Source organism: Anomaloglossus baeobatrachus, chromosome 6 (assembly GCF_048569485.1).
Source record: "Anomaloglossus baeobatrachus isolate aAnoBae1 chromosome 6, aAnoBae1.hap1, whole genome shotgun sequence".
NCBI lineage: Eukaryota > Metazoa > Chordata > Amphibia > Anura > Aromobatidae > Anomaloglossus > Anomaloglossus baeobatrachus.
Genome location: NC_134358.1, coordinates 476431233 through 476454939, shown reverse-complemented (window position 1 = coordinate 476454939; position 23707 = coordinate 476431233). Strand labels below are relative to the sequence as shown.

General features: G+C 47.6%; 1 protein-coding gene across 2 annotated transcripts in view; it reads left to right on the top strand.

Annotated features, from left to right (window-relative positions):
- Window positions 1-23707, top strand: part of PALS2 (protein associated with LIN7 2, MAGUK p55 family member) — a 257887-nt gene that overhangs the window by 184617 nt on the left and 49563 nt on the right. For both annotated transcript variants that reach the window (XM_075315355.1, XM_075315354.1), the window contains exon 11: window positions 4670-4798. In XM_075315355.1, the coding sequence (XP_075171470.1) occupies window positions 4670-4798 (129 nt within the window). The remainder of the gene's footprint in view (window positions 1-4669; window positions 4799-23707) is intronic.

Sequence of the window (23707 nt, the reverse complement as noted above, 5' to 3'; positions counted from 1 at the left end):
TCCGGGTGCCATGCCTGCTTCCAGCCCCTGTCTCGGTACCTGCCGCTTCGGCTGTGTGCAGTCTCCCCGGGGCACGTACGAAGCTTGCAGGACCTGGCGGTGGATCACCTGATGCAGTCACCTGACGCATCAGCTGATCAATTCTCGTGGTGTCGCCGGCTTTTTCGCGCCCGGCCGGCTATCAGCTGATCCTGCCGTCAGGGGACTTCATCAGCTGATTACCGGCAGCTCCTGCAGTGATGGGCCAGGATCAGCCTCCGCTGCAGGAGCTGCCGGTAATCAGCACAGACGTGAGTATTTATTTATTTATTTTTTTTTTTCTACTGATGCATCAGCTGATTGTATAATCGGCTTTTATACAATCAGCTGATGTGTCATGTGATTCACGTAGTTTAACCTGACACATCATCTGATCGCTTTGCCTTCCAGCAAACCGATCAGATGATATTGGATCCGGATTGGACGGCGCGGGACCCTAACCCAGGATTACTGCGGAGGGGGGTTTATTTCAATAAAGATGGAGTCACTAATTGTGGTGTGTTTTATTTCTAATAAAAATATTTTTCTGGTTGTTGTGGTTTTTTTTTTATCATTACTAGAAATTCATGGTGGCCATGTCTAATATTGGCGTGACACCATGAATTTCGGGCTTAGGGCTAGCTGATAATATACAGCTAGCCCTAACTCCATTATTACCCAGCTAGCCACCCGGCATCAGGGCAGCTGGAAGAGTTGGATACAGCGCCAGAAGATGGCGCTTCTATGAAAGCGCCATTTTCTGGGGTGGCTGCGGACTGCAATTCGCAGTGAGGGTGCCCAGAAAGCTTGGGCACCCTTCACTGTGGATTCCAATCCCCAGCTGCCTAGTTGTACCCGGCTGGACACCAAAATTAGGCGAAGCTTACGTCATATTTTTTTTTAAATTATTTCAAGAAATTCATGAAATAATTAAAAAAAAAAAGGGCTTCTCTATATTTTTGGTTCCCAGCCGGGTACGAATGGGCAGCTGGGGGTTGGGGGCAGCCCGTACCTGCCTGCTGTACCCGGCTAGCATACAAAAATATGGCGAAGCCCATGTCATTTTTTTTCTTTTTGGGTAAAAAACTGCATACAGTCCTGGATGGAGGATGCTGAGCCTTGTAGTTCTGCAGCTGCTGTCTGCTCTCCTGCATACACTAGTGGATGGAGGATGCTGAGCCTTGTAGTTCTGCAGCTGCTGTCTGCTCTCCTGCATACACTAGTGAATGGAGGATGCTGAGCCTTGTAGTTCTGCAGCTGCTGTCTGCTCTCCTGCATACACTAGTGAATGGAGGATGCTGAGCCTTGTAGTTCTGCAGCTGCTGTCTGCTCTCCTGCATACACTAGTGAATGGAGGATGCTGAGCCTTATAGTTCTGCAGCTGCTGTCTGCTCTCCTGCATACACTAGTGAATGGAGGATGCTGAGCCTTGTAGTTCTGCAGCTGCTGTCTGCTCTCCTGCATACAATGAACATTTTGAATAAGGAAATGACATCAGACCTTTTTTTTTTCATCAACCATCTTTAATGGCATTGTGCACTGATTAAAAACGCAGTGAGCAAAAACGCAGCAAAAAACGCACCAAATCGCGGCAAAAACGTGACATGCAGCACCGCAGGTGACAGAGCAGAGCAAGTTGGTGACATGCTCTGCTCTGACACATAGTGTGCTGTATGTCACTGTATCCACTCTGGGACTTGTTGTGCAGGTGACCGGGATGATACATGTCACTAACTTGCTCCACTCTGTGACTTCTGCTGCATTGTTCCAACTGTATACACTCTCACCTGAACAAGTCTCAGAGTGGGGCAGTTAGTGACATGTATCATCCGGTCACCTGCACAACAAGTCCCAGAGTGGTGAAAGATAGTGACATGCAGCACACTGTGTGTCAGAGCAGAGCATGTCACGGTCTCCACTCTGGGACTTGTTGTGCAGGTGACCGGATGATACATGTCACTAACTGCCCCACTCTGTGATTTCTGCTGCATAGTACCAACTGTATACACTCTCACCTGCACAACAAGTCCCATAGTGGAGACAGTTAGTGACATGTAGCATCCGGTCACCTGCACAACAAGTACCAGAGTGGAGAAAGATAGTGACATGCAGCACACTATGTGTCAGAGCAGAGCATGTCACTGTCTCCACTCCACTGACCTCACAGCCCGTACACGCTGCGATGGATGCAGGGGGACACAGAACAAGTAATCGGCCGACACTGGAGTCATCTGATTACTTGGGATGAATGAGAAGTAAAATGCTCTGGTGCTCGATGGGCGAAGCCCATGCCGATTTTTTTTTAAAAAAAATTCATTAAAAATAAAAAAACAAAAAAATCACTGTTTGTGGGCTCCCGCTGCATTTTCTATTGCTAAGGGTAACCAAAGCAGCTACTGGCTGCTAGCCCCCGCTGCTTGGTGTTACTTTCACTGGCAATAGAAATGCAGGGAAGCATTTTTTTTTATAAAGGTTTTTCCCTGAAAACGTTTTTAAGAAAATGACGTGGGCTTCGCCATATTTTTGTATGCTAGCCAGGTACAGCAGGCAGCTACGGGCTGTCCCCAACCCCCAGCTGCCTAGTTGTACCCGGCTGGGAACCAAAAATATAGAGAAGCCCTTTTTTTCATGAATTTCATGAAATAATTAAAAAAAAAAAAAAAATGATGTGGGCTTCGCCAAATTTTTGAGACCAGCCAGGTACAACTAGGCAGCTGGGGATTGGAATCCACAGTGCAGGGTGCCCAAACTTTCTGGGCCCCCCACTGCGAATTGCAGTCCACAGCTGCCCCAGAAAATGGCGCTTTCATAGAAGCGCCATCTTCAGGCGCTGTATCCAACTCTTCCAGTGGCCCTGGTGGCAGGTGGCACGCTGGGTAATAAGGGGTTAATACCAGCTATGTTTTACCAGCTGGTATAAAGCCCGAGATTCTTAATGTCAGGCCAAGTTTAACCTGGCCATTAAGAATCTCCAACAAAGGGTTTAAAAAAAAAAAAAAAGCCATCACACAGAGAAAAATACTTTATTAGAAATAAATACACAGACACAGTAGGGACTCCATGTTTATTACTCCCTCTCACCCCTCCACAATGGAGAGATTTCTGTACTGACTATGCTAGGAGAGAGCGAGGAAAAATAGCGAGCGGGGGGGAGGAAAAGCGAGCGAGTGGGGGGGGAGAAGAGAGCGAGTGGGGGGGGAGAAGAGAGCGAGTGGGGGGGGAGAAGAGAGCGAGTGGGGGGGGAGAAGAGAGCGAGTGGGGGGGGAGAAGAGAGCGAGTGGGGGGGGAAAAAGAGAGCAAGTTGGGGGGGGAGAAGAGAGCGAGCGGGGGGGGAGAAGAGAGCGGGGGGAGAGAAGAGAGCGCGGGGGGAGGAAAAGAGAGCACGAGGGGGGGGGAAAGCGAGGGGGAAGAGGGGAGGGGGAGAAGAGTGGGGGGAGAGACGAGAGTGGGGAAAGAACGGGGGGGGGCAGAGGTGCTCTGTCACCAACTGTCTCCACTCTGTGACTTGTGGTGCAGGTGACAGAGTGCAGACAGTTGGTCCCATGCAGCAGGACAGATGGCAGAGCGCAGCGGTGACATGCCTGTCAGTGTCTTGCTGCTGGGAGGAGCAGATGATCACACTGCCCGACACCGGCCGCTCTTCAGACATCGCAGCAGAGCGGGCGGGTGGACAGTGTGATCACATACTTATATGCAGAGGGGGATTCAGCTGAAGAACCCCCCCCCCCCTGTACTGCACACTGGCGCCCCGTGCCTCACCATCTGCAGGACGCCGGCTCCACAGTGACGTCCTCCGGATCCTCCCCTCGATGCTGGGCTGTGATGTGCGGTAGTTACCGCCCACAGCCCTGTCACTCAATCTGAGTGGTTGCCAGCCTCCTCTGACGTACCCGTCGTCCAGTTTGAGAGCCCGGAAATGCCGGGACGTCAGAGGATGCTGGCGGCCACAGCTCCAGGGGGTCATGTGACCGGCACTGAGCGTGCAGGATAGCGCCGCTCAGTGCCAGAACTGGAAACAGAAGCCAAAGGAGAAAACGCCTAGAAAGGTAAGTAGAACTCCTACAGAAAATAAAAAAAATGGGTGAACCACCCCTTTAATACCTTCAGCAGCCAGGCAAAAATAATCAAGACAGCCACCGTGGTGCTCTTTTAAAGCAAAAACACATGCATGATGCAATGAAAAGGCACTCACCGGTGAAAATGTCCAAAAATCCTTTATTGGAATGCGGGTTACAGATCAGGGCATCAGAGGAGGGAAAAACACACACACACACATGCCGGACAACGGCCGTTTTGTGCCCCCTCGAGGTGCTTCCACGGGTCGGACCTCAGTTGAACTTGCTGTACTATGGGTTCTTATGTGTATTTTTCATACAGGGAAGCACCAACCCTGAAAAGGCGTATGTCTCGAGGAAAGTGGGCATTAAGTGTAGCGTTATATGCTGAGGGTTAGTGAATCACCCCTGATGTGCTTTTTTTAGAGATACTTTGCATTCATTTTTTATAGAGGCTCTTATTTGTACACATTATTTCTACCACATCATATTGCCATCATATTCCCGGTACAGGCAACTTGTAACTTTCAATTTATTAAAGACTTTTCTTGTTTTGTATCAGCGTGTTTTTTCTCATCATTTGTGTTTTCCCACAGGCTTTAAAAGTCCTAAGGACGTCGGAGTTCATGCCATATGTAGTCTTCATTGCTGCGCCAGAGCTAGATACACTACGTGCCATGCATAAAGCTGTTGTAGATGCTGGAATTACCACAAAGCTTCTCACTGTAAGTAATAACAAACATTGTCAGATAATGTGATCTGTTCCACTAATGCTTTTAGCCACTACAAATGGTTTATAACATTATTTCAATCTTCGGGGGTTTTTTTAATGGCTACAAATTTGTCCTGGTTTAATATTCTGGGCATTATTACGTGGAGCTTGTGACATTGCACCAGTTTGTGTACTGTTGTCAGAAGCGTGCACTGATGTGTCCATCACACGCTCAGGAGTGATTGTTGGCCACTATGAAGATTTCTTTTAATGACTGCAATCTGAGATCTGCAAAACCATGAAGAATTGGTGGGGAATAAAGTATATTTAACAATCATAATCATCATGTCTAATTCTCTTTCCATGTGTATTAAAAGGAATCTGTCACCAGGTGTTTGCTACCTAATCTGACTAAAGCATAATGTAGGGGCAGAGACCCTGATTCCAGTGCCGTCACTTACTGTGCCGCTTAGGATAGTTTTGATAAAACTTGGACAGAAAATGCAAAAGTCAGCTCACCTGTGTGCAGTGCACAGTTAATAGAATCCAAGGGATGCAAAAAGGTTGAGAATGTTGAGACCGGCACAATCCATTATTACAAGAGGACTAGGAAACCAGCTGCCATTATAGCCCTCCATAATCTTGAGCTCTCTATATTACGGTCTCCTCCACTGATTGTCAGCTTTCTGCTTATACACCGTGTACACAGAAAGCTGGCAATCAGTGGTGTGGGCAGAATATACAGAGCTAAGCATTCAGAGAACTGCTAGATCTGCAGCAGAAAAATCATATCAAAACTGCAGCAAGCAGCCTCGTAGGGGATAAATCCCTGGAATCGGTGACTAAGTCCCTACATCATGCTAGTTTGAGATGGGAGCAAATATTTGATGACCAATTTTCTTTTAATACAATGATGTGACTGAGGCAGACTGCTCTACAGACACTGTTAGGGGTACTTTGCACGTTGCGACATCGCTACATGCTATCTCGTTGGGGTAAAATCGAAAGTGACGCACATCCGGCGCCGGTAACGGCGTCACAACATGTAATGCCTAGAAGCACCGATAAACTACCGCAAAAGCGTCGTAAATCGGTGATCTGTGTAGTGTCGGTCATTTCCATAATTTCGCTGCAGCAACAGGTACGATGTTGTTCCTCGTTCCTGCAGCAGCACACATCGCTGTGTATGAAGCCGCAGGAGCGAGGAACATCTCCTTACCTGCGTCCCAGCTGCTATGAGGAAGGAAGGAGGTGGGCGGGATGTTTACGTTCCGCTCATCTCCGTCCCTCTGCTTCTATTGGCCGCCTGCCGTGAGACGCCGCACGACCCGCCCCCTTAGGAAGAAGGCGGGTCGCTGGCCAGAGCGACGTCGCAGGGCAGGTAAGTGTGTGAAGCTGTCGTAGCGATAATGTTCGCTACGGCAGCTATCACAAGATATCGCATCTGCGACGGGGGTGGGGACTATCGTGCTCGGCATCTCTACAATCTGCTAGCGATGTCACAGCATGCAAAGTACCCCTTATAGTTGACGGCACTAATGTTACTGCTAAACCCTTCTCCCACTGCAGACTGTTCCCGTAACGAGCATGGTGAGAAGACATCCGGCTCACTGCCCCGCTCTTTCTTTTGAAAAAGTTGAGAAAATGGCGCAAGTAATTTATTACTCATAAAACTATAGTTTGAGGTCTTGGCGCCATTTGTCGGACAGTGTGACACTGGACCTGTTAGTGTGCGGCATGTCTCCATGACTAAACAGTTAATTACACTTCCCCCCCCACATTGTCTTGCTGCGTTCATCTGTCTGGCACAATATTATTTTCTGTAGCGGTAGCTTCACAAAAGCCGCTATCTGCTCCTTTGTAACAAAGGGATCCCAACACTCTTCATTAGATCACGATTTTCTCTGAATCACAAAGTGTCTCCTTTAATAGCAGTCGACCACCATAAGTAGCAGTGACCTGTCCCACGGACGAGCCAGCCAGCGGCAGTGTACCAGTATACTAGTTTGAGGCTTTTCCTGTTTTAGCTTTTGCATTATCACTATATAAAGATTCAGACTTCTTTCTTTTAAATTGTTTCTGTTTTTCATTGTTTTCAACATTATTTTGTTGTCCGTGAGTAAGAACAAATTAGTTTTTCGTTCTGCAACAGCGCTTTCTCGCAAGTACAACCTGATAGGTAGCTGCTCTATACAACATTGTCCAACCCTACAATGAGTACATCCACGCGACAATGAAGCACTTTAAGTCTAATTTCCATGTAGCTTCCATCCCTAATTTCTCATCTCTGCAACATCCGGTTACTAAAAAACCTTTGTCATTTTTTGTATTAGGACCTGTATAGCAATACGACTGGTTACAGCAGGAAAATCATCCTGACCGCTTCCCATGAGTATTACTTACAAGTGCATCTCAATAAATTAGAATATCATCAAAAAGTGAATTTATTTCAGTAATTTAATACAAAACAGGAAACGCATATATTATACTAGAAGGTGGCCCGATTCTAACGTATCGCGTAGTCCAGAATGTGTATGTAGGTTAGTAGATTGAATAATAATGTAATGGCTGGTGTCACAATTGATGAAAATTTTAATATTATAATTTTTGCCAGTTGTATGTGAAGAAAGGAGTCGGGGGCGGCAGACAGCAGGAGCAGCGATGGCGGAGATGGGCGGGGGCCATGTGTGTGGGGGCGGAGCCATGTTTGTGGGTGGGGCAGAGCCAAACAGGGCCATGTTTGCGGGGGGTGGAGCCGAGCGGGACCATGGCACTGGGGACGTCAGTGCTACTGCATGGCTGGGGACAGGTGACTATCCAGGTGTGTGTGTGTGTGTTGTGGGGCGGAGTGCAGGGGGGAGGAGCCGAGCGGGGCCATGGTGCTGAGGACGTCAGTGCTGGGGACTAAATGGCTGGGGACAGGTGACTATTCGTGTGTGTTCAGTGTATACATGCGGAGGGCGGAGTGCAGGGGGGGTGGAGCAGAGTGGGGTAATGTGTGCAGGGGGGCGGAGGCAAGCGGTGGGTATGTGTGTGGCTGGGTTCCCGTTGTGGGCTCCCGGGGGTGCAGCACTCACCGGGAAGTCGGGGCTCCGTGTGGGTGCGGGGAAAAGTGTTGGGCGTCGGCCTGTAGTTCAGGCTGTTCAGTTAGCTGAGCCGTTGATCGCAGGCTCTTTAGCGCGCGCAGTGTGGCGACGGTTGTCACTGTAATGACATCATTTTGGAGCAAGACAGACAGAATAAGGCAATTATATATATAGACTAGAAGGTGGCCCGATTCTACGCATCGGGTTTCTAGAATTTATGTATTGTGTAGTTCATGTATGATTTTTGTTATATATAGATAGATAGATAGATGTTGTTGTGTGTAGTTACCAAGTGTTTGTGTAGGGCGCTGTACATGTTCTGAGTGTCGCGGGGGGTGAGAGCGGTGTTGTATGTGTGTTGCGTGTGTTGCGTTGTTTGTGGAGCGCTGTGTGTCTGTAGCGTTGTGTGTGTGTGTTGTGCGGTTTGTGTGGGTGTGGTGTGTTTTGGGGGGAGGTATGTTTTGAGCAATGTGTGTGTTGTGCAGTATGTGCGTATATTTGTGTGTGCAGCGTTGTCTGTGTGTGTGGGTGTCTGTGTAGGGCGTTGTTTGTGATTCCTAGTGTGTGTGTGTTGTGCAGTGCGCGTGTGTGTGTGTGTTGGGGGGAGGTGTGCACCTCCCATCGTGCTCCATCCCCCATGCTGCGCACCCCCCATCGTGCTGCATCCCCCATGCTGCGCACTCCCAAACGTGCTCCATCCGCCATGCTGCGCACTCCCAAACGTGCTCTATCCGCCATGCTGCACACTCCCAAACGTGCTCCATCCGCCATGCTGCGCACTCCCAAATGTGCTCCATCCGCCATGCTGCGCACCCCCTATCATGCTCCATCCGCCATGCTGCGCACTCCCAAACGTGCTCCACCCGCCATGCTGCGCACTCCCAAACGTGCTCCATCCGCCATGCTGCGCACTCCCAAACGTGCTCCATCCGCCATGCTGCGCACTCCCAAACGTGCTCCATCCGCCATACTGCGCACTCCCCATCGTGCTGCATCCCCCATGCTGCGCACTCCCAAACGTGCTCCATCCGCCATGCTGCGCACTCCCCATCGTGCTCTATCCGCCATGCTGCACACTCCCAAACGTGCTCCATCCGCCATGCTGCGCACTCCCAAATGTGCTCCATCCGCCATGCTGCGCACCCCCTATCATGCTCCATCCGCCATGCTGCGCACTCCCAAACGTGCTCCACCCGCCATGCTGCGCACTCCCAAACGTGCTCCATCCGCCATGCTGCGCACTCCCAAACGTGCTCCATCCGCCATGCTGCGCACTCCCAAACGTGGTCCATCCGCCATGCTGTGCACTCCCAAACGTGCTCCATCCGCCATGCTGCGCACTCCCAAACGTGCTCCATCCGCCATACTGCGCACTCCCCATCGTGCACCAACCGGCATGCTGCGCACTCCCAAACGTGTTCCATCCGCCATGCTGCGCACTCCCAAACGTGCTCCATCCGCCATGCTGCGCACTCCCAAACGTGCTCCATCCGCCATGCTGCGCACTCCCAAACGTGCTCCATCCGCCATGCTGCGCACTCCCAAACGTGGTCCATCCGCCATGCTGCGCACTCCCAAACGTGCTCCATCCGCCATGTTGCGCACTCCCAAACGTGCTCCATCCGCCATACTGCGCACTCCCAAACGTGCTCCATCCGCCATACTGCGCACTCCCCATCGTGCACCATCCGGCATGCTGCGCACTCCCAAACGTGCTCCATCCGTCATGCTGCGCACTCCCAAACGTGCTCCATCCGTCATGCTGCGCACTCCCAAACGTGCTCCATCCGCCATGCTGCGCACTCCCAAACGTGCTCCATCCGCCATGCTGCGCACCCCCCATCATGCTCCATCCGCTTGGGAGTGCGCAGCATGCCGGATGGTGCACGATGGGGAGTGCGCAGTATGGCGGATGGAGCACGTTTGGGAGTGCGCAGTATGGCGGATGGAGCACGTTTGGGAGTGCGCAGCATGGCGGATGGACCACGTTTGGGAGTGCGCAGCATGGCGGATGGACCACGTTTGGGAGTGCGCAGCATGGCGGATGGACCACGTTTGGGAGTGCGCAGCATGGGGGATGCAGCACGATGGGGAGTGCGCAGTATGGCGGATGGAGCACGTTTGCTCAGCCTCTCTCCTTCCAGCCTCCCTCAGCATCAGCCTCCCCCTCCCAGCCTTCCCCAAGATCAGCCTCTCTGCTCCCAGCCTCCTCCAGCACGCCGTGCTCCTCTGCCGACACTCACCCACACCCGATCGCATCCACTCACCCACACAACCGATCGCATCCACTCACACACACCCGATCGCATACACTCACACACACAGACACTGACGATATTGCACATACGCGCTGATACTCACAACATCCGGGGATATCACATGCTTCTGGCCATGTGATCCTCCGTCAGGTCCTGGAAGCTCACAGCACAATATCGCCGCCGAGAAGCAAGCGATATCCCAGGATGTTGTGAGTATTTGGATGCGATGTGATGTGTGTGTGTGTGTGAGTGTGATCTGATTTGTGTGTGTGTGTGTGCTGTTATGTGTGTGTGCTGTTATGTGTGTGTGCTGTTATGTTATGTATGTTCCGCAGCTGCAGGACCTTGATGTGTGGATGCGATGTGATGTGTGTGTGAGGTGTGTGTGAGAGTGAGTGTGAGCCGGTGTACACTGGTAACTATGATACACATCGGGTAACTAAGGGACCTTAGTTACCCGATGTGTATAATGGTTACCAGCTTTCACGGCCTCCGTTAAGATCCCAGCATCGCAAGGTTATGTCTGGCGCTGCCGGGATCCTGACGGAGCCGGTGTAGAAGCAAGCGATATCCCAGCATGTTGTGATGTGTGGATGTGATGTGTGAGGTGTGTGTGAGAGTGAGTGTGATCTGATGTGTGTGTACTCACCTGGGAATCAGAGCCCCGTGTCAGTTGGGCCACAGCGAGCGTGCATTGCGTGAGGGGGGCGGGGCCTGCAGAGAGCCGGGGCGAGAGGCCAATCCGTGTGGGGGGGCGGGGCCATGGCGAGCCCAGCGGCCAATCAGCTTTGTGTCACCGTAAGGACACAATTTCGGAGCATGACAGACAGACAGACAGACAGACAGAATAAGGCAATTATATATATAGATAGTCACTACACACAGAGTGATCTATTTCAAGTGTTTATTTCTGTTAATGTTGATTTTGAAAACCCAAAAGTCATTCATCTCAGAAAATTAGAATATTATATATAAAACCAACTGGAAAAATGATTTTAAGCTCAGAAATGTTGGCGCCTACTGAAAAATCTGTGCAGTAAATGCCTCAATACTTGGTCGTGGCTCCTTTTGCATAAATTACTGCATCTATGCGGTGTGGCATGGAGGCGATCAGCCTGTGGCACTGCTGAGGTGTTATGGAGGCCCAGGTTGCTTTGATAGGAGCCTTCAGCTCCTCTGCATTGTTGAGTCGAGTCTGGTGTCTCTCATCTTCCTCTTGACACTACTCCATAGCTTCTCTATGGGGTTTAGGTCAGGTGAATTTGCTGGCCAATCATGTACAGTGATACTGTGGTTATTAAACCAGGTATTGGTACTTTTGGCAGTGTGGACAGGTGCCAAGTCCTGCTGGAAAATGAAATTTCCATCTCCAAAAAGCTTGCCAGCAGAAGGAAGCATGAAGTGCTCTAAAATTTCCTGATAGATGGCTGTGCTGCCTTTGGTCTTGATAAAACACAGTGGACCTACACCAGCAAATGACATGGTTCCCCAAACCATCACTGATTGTGGAAACTTCCCACTAGACCTCAAGCAGCTTGGATTGTGGCCTCTCCACTCTTCCTCCAGACTCTGGGACCGCGATTTCCAAATGAAATGCAAAATTTACTTTCATCTCAAAACAACACCTTGGACCACTGAGCAACAGTCCAGTTCTTTTTCTCCTTGCCCCAGGTAAGATGCTTCTGGCGTTGTCTATTGGTCAGGAGTGGCTTGACACAAGGAATGCGACAGTTGTAGCCCATTTCCTGGATACGTCTGTGTTTGGTGGCTCTTGAAGCACTGACTCCAGCAGCAGTCCACTCCTTGTGAATCTCCCCTAAATATTTGTATGTCCTTTTCTTAATAATCCTATCAAGGCTGTGGTTATTCCGGTTTCTTGTGCACCTTTTTCTACAACACTTTTTCCTTCCATTCAACCTTCTTTTAATATGCTTGGATACAGTGCTTCTTTAGCAATGACCTTTTGTGGCTTACCCTCCTTGTGGAGTGTGTCTATGACTGCCTTCTGGACATCTATCAAGTCAGCAGTCTTCGGTATGATTCTGTAGCCTACTGAACCAGACTAAGGGACCATTTTAAACGCTTAGGAAGCTTTTGCAGGTGTTTTGTGGTAATTATTCTAAATTTCTGAGATACAGCCAATGAAAACCCAAAAGCATTAAGCCATAATAATCAACATTAACAGAAATAAACACTTGAAATACATCACTCTGTAATGACTCTATATAATGTTTTCTTTTTGTATTGAATTACTGAAATTAACTTTTTCATTATCTAATTTAAGATGCACTTGTATGTATTACTGCTAGAAATAACTAAAGAGACACTGATGTATTTGTGATTGTAAGGGTAAAGCTACTGTTGAGGAGAGCCTTTCCATTAGATACTTAATTAACCTTTTGACAGGGGATTGTGGGAAATGGATTACATAATGCAGTTTTCAGATAATACATATGACGCAGAGCGAAAGATGGCTGCCATTTCCTGTTTTCCACACATTGCCTGGAATGCAAGGAATGTCCAGATGTAAGAAGTCCACCATATAAGGAAAAGACCCACTGACCAACCTAGCGGTATAACCAACAGATGAAGACGACTTAGACCCGCCCATCAACTTCAACACGGATCTGTCGATCGGCTAACTCATGAACTGTCCCACTAAATGGGCATATCCGGACATGTGTACGCCCCTAGCCTATACAAGAGGCCACATGCTTCTCTGTCTGTTCGGCGCCATCTTTACTGTGATCAAGAAGAGATTTCACTTGATCCACACCAATTAGGCCAGGCAGTAGGCAACACGTCTTCTCTGGTTAAAAGTTCACCCTAACACTACTAGTTAAAGGGAACCTGTCAGCTTGGGAATGTTGTTCAACATATTGGCAGAAGGCTCTGAGCAGATTAATATGTACTGTAGTTTGTTTTTGTAAAGAAAAAAATCGGTATTTCAATCATTGAAATCTTTGCTTTTTATGGGATTTGCAATAAAGTGGGAGCTTCTAATCAGTGATTGACAGCCTTCCTTGTGTCTGTGCATACAGAGAGCGGTCAATCACTTGATTTGGTAACGTCTAATATCAAGAATGAGTAGAGATTTTGCTGAGTAAAATGGCAACCAGCCTATGTTCTGAACAATTCGGCATTTCACACACCACTCACGTCTGCAAATTGCATGTATGACTGCACTGTCTTTCTGCCTTGTGTAGTTTTCCTCATCTTGGATGGCTGCACAAACTGTGCTGTTAAAACTTTTTCTCAGTCCACAAGTCCACAAAACAGTTAAAGGGGTTATCCGGCTTAATTTGCTTTTTTTTATTATTTCCCTATTTGGCTACATTGGGGCAGGTAAGTAGATAGTGACCACTTACCTGCCCTGCTGTCAGCCCCTCTCCCAAGGCTGAGTGGACATGTGACCGCTCCTGCCGCGATTTTGCTGCTTTCGGTCATTTCATGTCAACATGGGCAGGACCATGTTGACATGCAAATCTGTAAACAGCATGTTGCCGCCCTACAGTGCGTGAGTCCCCGTCCCCTTCCCTGCACCCTCCCACACATTCCCCCGTACTCTGCCCACAACCTTCCCCTGCACTGCTGTGGGGTCCGTGACCTGGGTGAGGGGCCCGGCGGGGGGGGGGGGGGGTTGCAGAGCCTTATGTGTGTGTGCGGTGCAAAGCCCTATGTGTGTGTGTGCGGTGCAGAGCCCTATGTGTGTGTGTGTGTGTGTGTGTGTGTGTGGTGTGCAGAGCCCTATGTGTGTGTGGTGCAGAACCCTATGTGTGTGTGCGGTGCAGAGCCATGTGTGTGTATGGTGTGCAGAGCCCTATGTGTGTGTGGTGCAGAGCCATGTGTGTGTGTGTGGTGCAGAGCCATATGTGTGTGTGTGGTGTGCAGAGCCATATGTGTGTATGTGTGGTGCAGAGCCCTATGTGTGTGTGTGTGTGGTGCAGAACCCTGTGTGTGTGTGTGCGGTGCAGAGCCATATGTGTGTGTGCGGTGCAGAGCCATATGTGTGTGTGCGGTGCAGAGCCATATGTGTGTGTGCGGTGCAGAGCCATATGTGTGTGTGCGGTGCAGAGCCATGTGTGTGTGCGGTGCAGAGCCATATGTGTGTGTGCGGTGCAGAGCCATATGTGTGTGTGCGGTGCAGAGCCATATGTGTGTGTGCGGTGCAGAGCCATATGTGTGTGTGCGGTGCAGAGCCCGATGAGTGTGTAGTGTGCAGAGCCCGATGTGTGTGTAGTGTGCAGAGCCCAATGTGGTGTGTGATGCAGAGCCATATGTGTGTGTGGTGTGCAGATGCTGATGTGGAGCTGTTTGCAAAGCTGTAGTGATAACAGGTCAGTGCTGGGCAGAATACTGACATGGAATGTGTGTGCAGGGGTGGGGCTGGACACTGGGGAAGGGCGGTGACAGCTCTGACAGGGAGGTTTAGCATAGGAAGTGGTCATGTTTGCTGGAGCTGAATGTAAACAAAACTGCAGAGAATAAAGGGATAATTCAAGAGGAACAAAAGTTAGAAAACAAAAAATAACAATGTAGGGGTGTTTTATATGACAATACAGCACAGATTAGTTTAACAAAAAATTTTGAGTTTGTCGGACAACTCCTTTAAGGGTGGTGGTGGTTGTTGTATTTTGTTTGTTTTTTTTTAATGGGAAATTACTTGTATACCCCAGCACAATGACTCACATTCGTTAGTGTACGGTCTGTTTTACACAGATTGCAAATATGTTCTTCAGAACATATATGCAATTTTTGTACCCCAAATTTTTATATATATCTGCTCAGCTTTTCTTGCCCTATAGTAAGGGCCCCTGTGCAAGAACAGTATATGACCCTTTTACAGTCCAATAGATCATCATAACGCACAATGCCAGCTGCTTTGATGGTGGAAATGCCTTCCGTCAACCTCTTGGGTCCCTGTGCAGCTTTACAGGTTGCACCAACGAAATTTCCGCCCTTGCCTAAAATTTTATCCTGGGATGTCAGACACTTGGTGTAACAAATTACCTTAAAGCACTATGCAGTTTTTGGGGTTTTGTTCACCACTAGAGTGGAGCTATAAACCGAAGTCCATTAGCCCAGTGTTTTACGAACCCTCCAATGTTTTCATCATTCTTAGTCGTCACTCCAGTCCTACGGTGCCATCTTGTGCCAATAACTTCTGAGTCTGACTGTCCGGAAGTCTGAGGTTACCACATGAGTGCTCAGTCGGAGTCTGGGAGCCAGAATTAGGCTGTATAGCAGACCTCGGCAAGGGGCGGCCCGCGGGCCACATCCGGCCCGCCTACTCTCTGTGACCGGCCCGCCCGTCTTCAGCCGGTGCAGTGGAGCCGGGCTGCAGCGTGCCGAGCAGGGAGAGATCCTGTGCAGGTCCGCACAGTAAGTGCAGGCAGCGGAACGCAGGAGTCTTTCCTCTGTTCCCTGCCGGCACTAATTGTCAGTGACACGCGCGCTCTGACGTTGTCAGTACTGCGCTGCGTTTGTCATTTCAAAAGTTCCCACCCGCCCTGCAGGAGAAGGAGCAGCACAGCAGACGGAATAATTCATGCTGCAGGACCTGCGATGACGTCACGCCCATGTGACTGTGTGGGAGGAGACACGGGATGCCGGGCAGAAAGCAAAGATACTGAATCCTGAAGGAGATGTGGACACATGATGACTGGTAATGAGAAAAGAGGGGACATGAGAGGGAGGGGGCTGCAGGGTGAGTGCATATGTGGGAAGATAGAGTTGCAGGGTGAGTGGCATATGAGGGCTGCAGAATGACAGAAGGATGTGAAGGGGTGCAGAGTGTTTGAGAGGGGTAAGTTGGTGTACAGGCAGGGTGAGATATGTGGGCAGGGTGTGTGATATATCGTGGTGTAGTGTGTGTGATCTGGGGGGTGCAGGCTGTATGGGGAGCAGGGTGTGTGAGATATGGGGGTGCAGGTTGTATGGGGAGCAGGGTGTGTGAGATATGGGGGTGCAGGCTGTATGGGGAGCAGGGTGTGTGACATATGGGGGTGTAGTATATTACAGGTGTGCTATATGGAGGTGTATATAGTGGTGTAGTATATGGGGTGTAGTGATGTAGTATATTACAGGTGTGCTATATGGAGGTGTAGTGATGTAGTATATTACAGGTGTACTATATGGGGGTGTACTATATTACAGGTGTAGTATATGGGGTGTAGTGATGTAGTATATTACAGGTGTGCTATATGGAGGTGTAGTATATTACAGGTGTGCTTTATGGAGGTGTAGTATATTACAGGTGCACTATATGGGGGTGTACTATATTACAGGTGTAGTATATGGGGTGTAGTGATGTAGTATATTACAGGTGTATATAGGGGTGTAGTATATTACAGGTGTACTATATGGAGGTGCAGTATATTACAGGTGTACTATATGGAGTTGTAGTATATTACAGGTGTGCTATATGGAGGTGTAGTATATTACAGGTGTACTATATGGGGGTGTACTATATTACAGGTGTAGTATATGGGGTGTAGTGATGTAGGTGTATATAGGGGTGTAGTATATTACAGGTGTACTATATGGAGTTGTAGTATATTACAGGTGTGCTATATGGAGGTGTAGTATATTACAGGTGTACTATAGGGCGGTGTACTATATTACAGGTGTAGTATATGGGGTGTAGTGATGTAGTATATTACAGGTGTACTATATGGAGGTGTAGTATATTACAGGTGTACTATATGGAGGTGTAGTATATTACAGGTGTATATAGGGGTGTAGTATATTACAGGTGTGCTATATGGAGGTGTAGTATATTACAGGTGTACTATATGGGGGTGTACTATATTACAGGTGTAGTATATGGGGTGTAGTGATGTAGTATATTACAGGTGTACTATATGGAGGTGTAGTATATTACAGGTGTACTATATGGAGGTGTAGTATATTACAGGTGTGCTATATGGAGGTGTAGTATATTACAGGTGTGCTATATGGAGGTGTAGTATATTGCAGGTGTACTATATGGGGGTGTACTATATTACAGGTGTAGTATATGGGGTGTAGTGATGTAGTATATTACAGGTGTACTATATGGAGGTGTAGTATATTACAGGTGTACTATATGGAGGTGTAGTATATTACAGGTGTGCTATATGGAGGTGTAGTATATTACAGGTGTAGTATATGGGGTGTAGTGATGTAGTATATTACAGGTGTGCTATATGGAGGTGTATATTACAGGTGTGCTATATAGGGGTGTAGTGATGTAGTATATTACAGGTGTACTATATGGGGGTGTACTATATTACAGGTGTAGTATATGGGGTGTAGTGATGTAGTATATTACAGGTGTAGTATATAGGGGTGTAATGATGTAGTATATCGGAGGTGTATTATATAGTGGTGCAGTATAATACAGGTGTATATGGGGGTGTAGTATATTACAGGTATATGGAGGGAGTGTAGTATAATACATGTGTAGTATATAGGGGTGTAGTGGTGTAGTTTATTACAGGTGTAGTATATGGAGGGGGTGTAGTAATGTAGTATATTGGGTAGAACTGAGGTAATTATATTAGTCCGGCCCTCTAAACAAACAATTTCTAATGCAGCCCCATGGGAAAATTAATTGCCCACCCCTGCTGTATAGAGTTGTACTGATTTTGTAACCTCCGGCACACTTCACTGGAATTTTCAGCAGGTCACAAACTGCCCGACACTGACAGGAGCATTGGTAAAAACAGATGAAGACACCGAAAGGGGAGTATAAGACAGGGTGCAGGGAACTTAGAGTTAAAGCATCACTCCAGCGGTAAAATAGAAAAAAATACTGGAGTGGTGCTTTAAATATATCTTTATCAAGTCCCACTTATCCAAGCGCGTTTGTGATAAAGCTACGGCGTAACACGTCAGGTGTCCTGTGGTAAGATTCAGCATCTATTGGGGATACTTTATACATCTTTATTTGGCTGGTTCATTTAATAGGAGTCCTGACACACTACACCATATCTTAATGTTTTGCCCATACTTTTCCATTTGGATTCTTACTATGGCATTACTTGTATTAATAGGTGTACCTCCTGACACTCTACATTATATTGTATATACCTCTTGTACTATATACATTGTTGTACTATACCCATTACCATATTAATATATTAATATTGTCATGCTCTTTCATTTCATACATGCATTTGCTGTGCAGGGTGTTCTCTTGGTATGGATCAACTTTTTATTATTTAATACATTCATCTTTGTAATTTTGATGTGGCAACTTATCTTTGAATAGTGGTGTCTATCAGGATACTTTTTTTATCTATTAATATATTGACATTTATTGTCATAGTACCCTTTACGGTTCATATCCTGATAGACTCCTGACTATTAGATGTTGGCCAATGTTGCATTATAGCAATTAAACCATTTTCTATTCATCGTTGTTCCTCCATATGTTGTCTTCCTGTGCACATTTAAAAAAAAAAAGGATTTTTTTTGTTATCTTTATTAAAGCATAAAAATATTTTATACATATTCATGAGCTCTGTATAACCCCACCCACACCACTGATTGGCAGCTTTCTCTGTCAGTTTATATGGGCAGAAAGCTGGCACAGAGGTGTGGGTGGGGTTATGGAGCTCCACATTCAAATAACTTTTAGCAGGTAAAGTGGTGACCATTTTTTTTTTTATTTTAATTTATTTTAAATGACAACAAACAGCTCAGTAAGTGACCCATTACTGGAATTGGTGTCTCTGTCTCTACATTATGCTGCTCTCAGATGGTTTAGCAAAAACCTGGTGACAGATTCCCTTTAAAGGGAAGCTGTCACCACTTTTCTGGTGTATAACCTGCGACCACCACCACCGGGCTCTTATATACAGCATTCTAACATGCTGTATATAAGGGCCCAGGCCGGAGGTATAACATAAACACTTTATAATACTTACCTAAGGCTATGTGCGCACTAGACCGTTTTTCCCGCGGATTTACCCGCGGATTTGCCCCGGAAATTTCTTGAGAAATGTCTGCAATCTTTGTGCAGACATTTCCCATGAAATTCAATGAGAAAAAAAAATAGCTGTGCGCACTGTGCGGATTTTTCTCAAGAAAATTTCTTGAGAAAATTTTCTCGAGAAACTTTCTTGAGAAAATGTGCATGTCCATTAATTTCCGCAGGTACCGGGGGTATTCCGGGGGTATTCCGCAGGTAGCAATGATGTGCGGTATACCACCGGAATAGCCGCGATTTACCTGCGGTAATGCCCATCGCTGCCTGCGGTTTTGCAGTAAGCGATGTCATTATGCCAGGAAGAGGAGCAGAGTAAACACACGTCGCACTCCCTGGACGCCGCACAGAAGCACTTCCGTGCGACCTCCAGGTGTCTGTGCAGTGTGTGTCCTGCTCCGGCCTCGCGGCTGCCTGCACTGCAGGGTGTCAGTGTCTGCCCGCAGTGTCAGCAGCCTGTCACGCGGCAGCGCAGGCAGACACTGACATCCTGCAGTGCTGGGAGCCGCGGGGATGACGATCGCTGCTGTCAGGAGGTGAGATCATTACCTGCTGTGACGATCTCCTGCCTCCTGACGTCAGCGCTGTCACTGCTGTCTAGGGCCGACTCGCGAGCGGCCCGAGACTGTCACTAGCGGTGACGTCACGGGCTCTCGCGATAAGTCAGTGACAGCGCTGACGTCAGCAGTACAGGAGATGATCACAGAAGGTAATGATCTCATCTATGCTCCTGATGGCAGCGCTCGTCATCCCCTGCAGTGACCTGAGCTGACCTATTGATGTTAGCTCAGGTCACTGCATTGCTCTCCCAGCCAATGGGGAACATTCTGTTCTTCATTGACTGGGACAGCGACTATAGTATGGATCGCCGTGCCCCCCCCCCCTTATTGGATTACGCCGGACGTGGAATTGATTGTGCTCTTTTCAATAAATTGGTTAAAGAGGGAATGTTTTGGGGAGTGTTTTTTCAAATAAAACTTTTTTTGTTGTCTATTTTTTAATTATTACTGACTGGGTTGGTGATGTCGGGTATCTGATAGACGCCTGACCTCACCAACCCCAGGGCTTGATGCCAGGTGACATTACACATCTGGCATCAACCCCATATATTACCCCGTTTGCCAACGCACCAGGGCGCGGGATGAGCTGGGGCAAAGCGCCAGGATTGGCACGTCTAATGGATGCGCCACTTCTGGGGCGGCTGCGGCCTGCTATTTTTAGGCTGGGGAGTGTCCAATAACAGTGGACCTCCCTAGTCTGAGAATATCAGACCCCAGCTGTCCGCTTTACCTTGGCTGGTGATCCAATATGGGGGGGACCCCACGTTTTTTGTTTTAAATTATTTATATAATTTAAAATAACAGCGTGGGGTGCCCACTGTTTTGGATTATCAGCCAAGGTGAAGCTGCCAGCGGTGGTCTGCAGGCTGCAGCCGTCTGCTTTACCCTAGCTGGCTACAAAAAATGGGGGGACCTCACGTCATTTTTTTTTAATTATTTATTTATTTTATGGCTAAATACAAGGCTAAGCACCCTTTAGGCTACTTTCACACATCCGGCTTGAGCTCTGCGGCTCAATCCGGCTGTGCAAGCTATGCAACGGATGCGGTGAAAACACCGCATCCTTTGCATAGGTTTTTCCTTTGCGGCCAGTCCGATTTTTGCCGCTTGCGGCATGCTACTGAGCATGCGCAGTGGCAAAAACCGCATCCGGCCGCCATAGGCATGTATTGAAAAATGTGCCGCATCGGCCGAATGCGGCGCGATGCGGTTTTTTTTGCCGCACGAAAAAACGTGCCAGGCAACGTTCCATCCGGCCGCCGCATCGGCTACATCTGCCGCATGCGGCAAAAAACGGACGGAACGCAAGGCCATGCGGCACAATGCGGCACTAATTAAAGTCTATGCAGGAAAATCGCAACCGGCAGCAAAAAAAAACGGTTGCGATTTTCATGCAAAGTGCCGGATTGTGCCGCATAGCAAAAACCGGAGGTGTGAAAGTAGCCTAAGTGCCACATGAAAGTCACTAAAGGGTGCCAGCTTAGAAAATGCAGGGAGGTGGAACATTATATAGGTTTTTCTCATCTATCTATCTATCTATCTATCTATCTATCCCTCTATCTATCCTCTATATCTATCTATCTATCTATCTATCCCTCTATCTATCTATCTATCTATCTATGTATCTATCTATCTATCTCTATCCCTCTATCTATCTATCTATCTATCTATCCATCTATCCCTCTATCTATCTATCTATCTATCCATCTATCCCTCTATCTATCTATCTATCTATCCATCTATCCCTCTATCTATCTATTCATCTATCTATCTATCCCTCTATCTATCTATCTATTCATCTATCTATCTATCTATTCATCTATCCATCTTTCCCTCTATCCATTATCTGTCTATCGATTATCTTTATTATTTATTGCAGGGACAAACCTGCGGTAAATCCGCGGCAAATTCGCGGCAAATCCGCGGCAAAAACGCATGCGGATTTGGTGCGGATTTTTTCCGCAGGTCCGGAAATCTTTCACTGGCAGAAGTTTCTCAAGAAATTTTCTTGAGAAACTTCACATTTCTAGTGCGCACATAGCCTTACAGTCGCGCTGTGGACCTTTTATGGGCACCTCCGGTGACAGCGCCGCCTCTTTTGTTCTCCTTCTCTATTCGTGGTGTATGACGCGTCCGACATCATTCACACTCGCCGGCATTCAGGTCCGGCGCAGGCGCACTTTGATATACTCTGAGCAGGGCTGATCAAAGTATTGTAGTGTGCCTGCGCAGGACCGGCGAGTGTGTATGACGTAGCCGCGTCATGCAAACAGGCTTCAGAAAGAGGACGAAGATGGCTGAAAGAAGAGGCACCGGACAACGGAGACGCCCATATGGCCCACCACGCGACCGTTATGTAAGTATTATAAAGTGTTTTTATGTTATACCTTCAGCCTGGGCTCTTATTTACAGCATGTTAGAATGCTGAATAGCAGAGCCCGGTGGTGGTGGCCGCAGCTTATAGGCCGAAAAAGTGGTGCCAGGTTCCCTTTAAGGCCTTTACTAGCAGTGAAGTTCCTCAATCCCTGCAGTGGAGCATTGTCCTGCATAAAATTAATGGCTTTCTTTAATGACTTTTTCCCTGTACCATTTCTTGAAGTACATGACTGGCAGTAGGTTTGGGAGTTGATTTAGTCCATCTTTAACCCAAAAAGGTCCAAGTAGCTCATCTTAAATAATACCAGCACATAGCAGTACTCCACCTCCAGTGAGCTGGAGTAGAAGTGGAGGTCTGTGCCCATTACTGATCTAGGCACATGGCCTCTCTTCTGGTCCATAAAGAGTTCCTCTCATTTCACCTTTTGTGCCTCCCCTATTCCCTCATAGACTGTTTTGCTTACGAGCAGGGCCCTCACTCCTCCTGGTATCTTAATTTTGTTATTTTGTATTGTCTCATATTGTCTGTACATGTCCCCTCTGAATTGTACAGCGCTGCAGAATATGTTGTCGCTATAGAAATAAAAATTATTATATTATTATTATTTCATGAGTCTATAACAACTTTGAAGAATCCATCTTCAGGTATTTCTTGGCCCAGTCTTGGAGTTTCACCTCTTGCATTTTGTTCAGTGGGGGTCAGTTTCAGCCTTCCTTCCCTTGGCCGTGTCTATGAGCACTGAACACCTTTCTGAGCCTCCAGGGAGGTGGCAGTTCTGGAACAAAGCAGCTCTGGTAGATAATGGGTTCCTGGTTACTCACATTTGAGTTTCCACAAATCTTTGGCAACTAATGTGCTCTTCTTTTTTTTTTTTTTTTTTTTTTTTTTTTTTTTTTTTTTATAACCAATCCGTTTTTATTAATATTTTTCAAAAAAAGAACATATAACATACATACAGAAAAAATAGAGAGGATTTGCCACTACAGTTTCCTTAGGTGGGCCACGGCCCTTGGTACATATAAAGCCCTCATAATACACTTACTGACCAATATATACTTTTATTTAGGATTTGCTAGTTTATCTGCTCTATCTCTTGGTCTCCCAGAACCCTTGTGACCGTTTCGTATTTACATGTTGCTATAGTGTTTCATTTTCTCCTTTTGCATAGCTAAACCCACCGATCTATATGTTATACCATGCTAGAAAGTGACTATGTTAGAGAGTGTGTCGATAGCAGAATAGAGAGAAAGGAGGGGTGGGGAAAACATTCACAAAGGGACTAGGGAGGGAGGTAAAAGCGGAGTTATTAGTGTGCTGTCACTGGAACAGATCCCTGAAGGCAGGGGAGTCCTTGAACATGATCCACGGCTGCCAGAGTCTGATAAACTTCTCGTTGGTGCCCGTAACCCAAGATGAAAGTTCCTCCATATGGCACAGATGAGATGGCTCCGCCTGCCATTCACCCATTCCAGGGGTCACTGTGGATCTCCAGTGTCTTGGGATGACTGCTCTGGCCGCAATCAAAAAGAATCGCAAAAGGCACTTCTTTTGACGCCCCAATGAGCCGGGTAGAATAGAAAGAAGAGCAATCTTTATGGAGGGAGCTATGTTTTCTCCTGTCATTTGGTTGTAGATTGTAAAAGCCTGAATCCAGAAATCGGATATTCTAT